The following is a 4,959-nucleotide window of genomic DNA, read 5'->3' as shown; positions in this document are numbered from 1 at the left end:
TTCTCCTTATATAGCTCTCTATTCATTTGCATAAAATGTAAACTAGTACCTAGAATAATGCCTGATATGTGATAGATACTCAAAGAGTTGTTGAATAAATGATGAACATACAATTTGGCCACGAAACAACAAGTCTTCCAGTCCTCACAAGTAGAGAGGGTTTAATTATCAAACCCTCTCAGGAGGGTTTATTTATTTCATATCCATCTAGCACACTGAATAAAAGGAAAACAGAAACAGTTATATTTCCAAGTTTAAAACAATCTGAATGTTCTTATTTTGCCATATATGTTTTTAAGTTACATGATTATGATGCTGCCTTGCATCTCCATGAGCACCCACATTGTCCTGAAGTTAATTTGTTCTAGGCCTAAGGACCTACAGTTTTCTCCCCATACAGGGCAGTGGGAGAAACTTGTGAAACCTAAGAGGAAAGAAAGATGAGGGCAGGAGGGACTCCTGACCTTGCTGTTTGTGCTCCACTTCTGTTATATTTCAGTCATTAAAATACATCATAGGGTTCTGGGAAATTGTATGAAAACCTTTTTATTCAGAACAGTGAAAACTAGGGCACCTGGGTGGCTCAGTTGGTTAAGCGACTGCCTTCGGCTCAGGTCATGATCCTGGAGTCCCGGGATCAAGTCCCGCATCGGGCTCCCTGCTCGGCAGGGAGTCTGCTTCTCCCTCTGACCCTCCTCCCTCTCATGCTCTCTGTCTCTCATTCTCTCTGTCTCAAATAAATAAATAAAATCTTTAAAAAAAAAAAAAGAACAGTGAAAAGAACTAGTCAATTAAAGGAAGAAAATACATAGGAATTAAATAAAAATTATAATTGGTAATGGGAAAGAAATCATTGAGAGGAAGATGTCTGTTAAAAATACATTCTCATTAGTTTACTTTTATCTAGACTATAAAAGGAAAAAGTAGAAATCTACTTCACAAAATAGTCAGATGTCACGTCCCTTTATCACTGTGTGATTGCACTTATAAGGCATTCATCAGGCTTGTTGACTCAAGTTATTACATTCTTTTTTTTTTTTTTTTTTGAGTGCTCACAGATTTTATTACAGGACAGTGGTGGCAGCAGCCCACCCTCACCTGCTGTTTCTGGCCCAGATGGGGGTGGAGGTGGGGCTCACGGTCCAGCAGCAAAACTGATGAGGAGGGGGTTGGGGACACCAGGGCAGGGATCTAGGGACACCAACTATGTACAGGAACTGGAGCTACTGCCCCAAGGCCGTCCTGGGCCAGGGCACTAGGCAAGGCGGGCAGCCCTGGCCCTTGCCCAGCCTCAGTAGTCCTCCACCCAGCCGTTCTCGGAGATGAAAGCATCAATGACCTCTTTCATGGCCAGGTTGGGGATGAGCTGTTCCTGGGTCAGGGGGCTCCGGGTGACAGGGTCAAAGTGGCCCACGCGCTGCAGATGCTCCTCAATGTCCTTTCGGTCATAGGTGATGCCGCTGGGCGTGATGCATGGTTCCCGCATGAGCTCAAAGCTGATCTTGCCACACAGATAGTCCGGGATGCCTCGCTTCTTTCTCTTCTCATCCACCTGGGAGAAAAGCTCATCCATGTCTGCTAAATACTTGTCGTGCTTGGCCTCGATGCAGGCCTGCTGGGCCCGGATGTGGCCATCGTCCTCATCGCCGTCGTGATTCCGCTGACATTCTTCTAGTTCCCTCTCCCGCTCGGCCACAATAAGCCGAGTGAGGTAGGAGTGCAGCTCGTTCTCCTGGTGGATGCGCCGCTCCTCGATGCTGTTCCATCGCTTCTTCTTAGCGATGCGCAGAGCACTAGGGATGTCATCCCCAAAGTTGAGCCGTTGCTCCTTGGCCAGGTTGTAGGCTCGCTGCAGATTAGCAATGGCCTCATCATAGCTCTCCATCTCTAGCTGGCACTGCCCCAGGAAGAAGTGTGCCTTCACAGACTGCCCGTCCAGTTCCAAAGCCCGCCGGCAGTCTGCCAGAGCCTGCTCATGCTGCTGCATCTTCAGGTAGCACAATGCCCGGTTGGTGTAGTACACTGCCACCAGGGGATTCCGGGTGATGGCGCGGCCGTAGCAGGCCGCCGCCTCCGGGTACTTGCGCCCCACGAAGAGCCGGTTGCCCTGCTCCTTGAGCTCCTGCGCGCTCGGGCTCTTTTCGGGGCTTCCGCCGCCGGCGCCCAGCCGCGCGCCGCCCTCCTTCTCCTCCTTGCCCTTCATGGCGCCGCGCGGCACAGCCTGGGCTTTGCTCCCAGGCTCCGCGTCTGGCCCGCCCTGCGCCTGCAGCCCGAGCCCGCAGCCCGAACCCCCGATCCGCTTGGGCCCGGTCCAGCAATCCGCCACCGGAACTTCCGGCCGCGCGGGGCGGGCTCAAGTTATTACATTCTAATATAGATTAGCTAAATTGTAGGAATACAGATAGATGCACACTCAAGAGAGCATGAATTTAAAAATACAATTTTATATTTCTTTTTTTTTTTAAGATTTTATTTATTTATTTGACAGAGAGAGACACAGCGAGAGAGGGAACACAAGCAGGGGGAGTGGGAGAGGGAGAAGCAGGCTTCCCGCGGAGCAGGGAGCCCGGTGTGGGGCTCGATCCCAGGACCCTGTGATCATGACCTGAGCCGAAGGCAGACGCTTAACGACTGAGCCACCCAGGCGCCCCTACAATTTTATATTTCATGTCTTGAGAAGTTTTACTATGGTTTGAAATCCATCCTGGAAGAGGATAGAAGAATATTCATATTTTATGTGACAAAACCAACAGGTTCACCATTTATTCCTAACTAAAATTGAATTGTCTGAGAATTGCAGTGACTGTCAGCCTCTAAAGAGCTTATCTCATGTCTCACAGTTTAATTGGATTGTTTTTTGAGACAGACTTTCCTTTTCAATTTCATAAGGACCATAAATGTTCATATTATTGTTCTTTTGTTCTTCTTCCTCAGAACTTTGTTCATTTTAATTTTAGGTTATAGTGGCCTAAAATGGCCGTGTTTTCCCTTCTAACCCAAAGTTCAAGTGAACTGCAACTATGGAACTAGTTGGTATCTTTCCATCTATAATGGCATGGATAAGATAAGAAGGCGCTTAATAAGGAACACAATGAGTGAGTCATTTATATTTGCAAGTGGTCAAAATCATGAAGGAGCAAAACAAATCTCAGTGTACAAATTAATGGTTCTTAAGTTATATACCTGGAACTAGACCAGTTACCAAAAAATCAAATCACGAAATGACAAAAGTCATTATTTAGTCACACCAAACATTCAGTTCTAAGTGTTCTAACCAGAAACAGCCCAGATAGAGCCAGAGATAGATATTTGGATAGCAAATGAGCTACTCAACAAAATTTGCTATAAAGCAAGTTTATATAATGATGAATACTTTTTTGGGCATTAAAAACTAAAATAGGGGCACCTGGGTGGCTCAGGTTGAGCATCTGCTCAGGTCATGATACCAGGGTTCTGGGATCGAGCCCTGCATCGGGCTCCCTACTCAGTGGGGAGCCCCCGCTTCTCCCTCTCCCTCTGCCCCCCACCCTGGCTTGCACTCTCTCTCTCTCTCTCTCAGATAAATAAAAAAATCTTTTTAAGCAAATACATACATACTAAAATAGGATTATACTGGAAAAAATTCATCCATAAATACATCACAAATTATTGAAGTCCTAATCATGCTTAGCACCATATCAGGCACTATGGTAATACAAAAATTTTAAAGCTTGGCTTAAAATATAATTATAGTACAAATGTAAAAACACAAAAAAATTTTTTAGTCTTTTATTATAAAAATCTATGTCATAAAAAGGGGAATCCAAACAGCACATCACAGCATCTTCTAGATACACAGAGAGCTACAAAAATGATTCTAATTACACAGACACACACACAAATTAATTAATAGCAGCTATCTCTGGGTGGTGGAATAATGAGTAATTTTTGTTTTCTTCCTATGCCTTTATAGATTTACAAGGTTTCTACAATAACTGCACATTTCTTTGGTGATTACATACATAAAGGTATATTTAAGTCATCTTAACTCTCTAAATGATATCTACCTAAACCATACTTATACTCCAAGTACCAAGGAGATGCTCCATATGTATTAAATACTAAATCTAGGGTATTAAGAATGTAATCCTGTCACAGCCACCTGGGAAATGTAATTCATCCCTTGCCCTGTTTATTATTCTCATGAGAATCGGAAGCTCCCCACTCCATCCTGCCCCCCTTACTACACACACACACACACACACACACACACACACACAAATGCTGGCAAATAAATTCTCCACTTCTTTACACTTACAGGTCACAGAGAACTTTGGAAGGCAATGTCTGAATCTGAAAGTCTTTATTAGATATTTTTAGGTAAGATACCCTGGCCATCCCTCCAAATGTCACCATGGAGGACTACCATCTGCCAATCAAGGGCCAGATTAGGTTCTTTAGAAGCCTAAACACTGAAGAGATTAAATACTTCCTTTACAAAAATTACATACACACTAAAATTAAAATAGCCTCTGTTTAAATGTTGTACTTGCAAAGTTCAGGTTCATAATTCTCTTTTCGATATTGGAAGCAGATGGTTCTTTGCTGGTACTCTAAGCATGTCCACACTCTATCCATTGCCTAAGCCAGCCATGCACCTAAACAGTGGCCAGCTCTGCCCTCCTGCTCAGTTCTGCAATAAAATACTTCAAATCAGGAAATTGAATTACCAACACATTTTCTATTTGTATAAATTTCTTACCTCACAAAGTCAAGACGGTTTCCAGATTAACATAAAAACACCATTTGTAAACTCTTTTTCTTCCTTTCTGAAACATACAAAGAGCTATCTATGAGATCAGATACCAACTCATATATCACTCCTCTTTCTACCCCTTATAAAAGCATTCCACAGTGGCTGTACCAATTTACATTCCCACCAGCATTGCATGAGAGTTCCTTTTTCTCCTCATCTTCACC

General features: G+C 43.9%; 1 protein-coding gene across 1 annotated transcript; it reads right to left on the bottom strand.

Moving 5' to 3' along the window:
* Positions 1-1,047: 1,047 nt before the first annotated feature.
* On the bottom strand, positions 1,048-2,327 carry LOC110590515 (E3 ubiquitin-protein ligase CHIP). The gene has a single exon (XM_021701327.1). The coding sequence runs from the start codon at positions 2,201-2,203 to the stop codon at positions 1,292-1,294; it is 912 nt and encodes a 303-aa protein (XP_021557002.1). The 5' UTR covers positions 2,204-2,327; the 3' UTR covers positions 1,048-1,291.
* Between the last annotated feature and the right edge of the window lie 2,632 nt (positions 2,328-4,959).

This window comes from Neomonachus schauinslandi, chromosome 9, assembly GCF_002201575.2.
Source record: "Neomonachus schauinslandi chromosome 9, ASM220157v2, whole genome shotgun sequence".
NCBI classification, from domain to species: Eukaryota; Metazoa; Chordata; class Mammalia; order Carnivora; family Phocidae; genus Neomonachus; species Neomonachus schauinslandi.
Note: the sequence above shows the minus strand (reverse complement) of the source record. Positions and strands in the feature narration are given on the sequence as shown.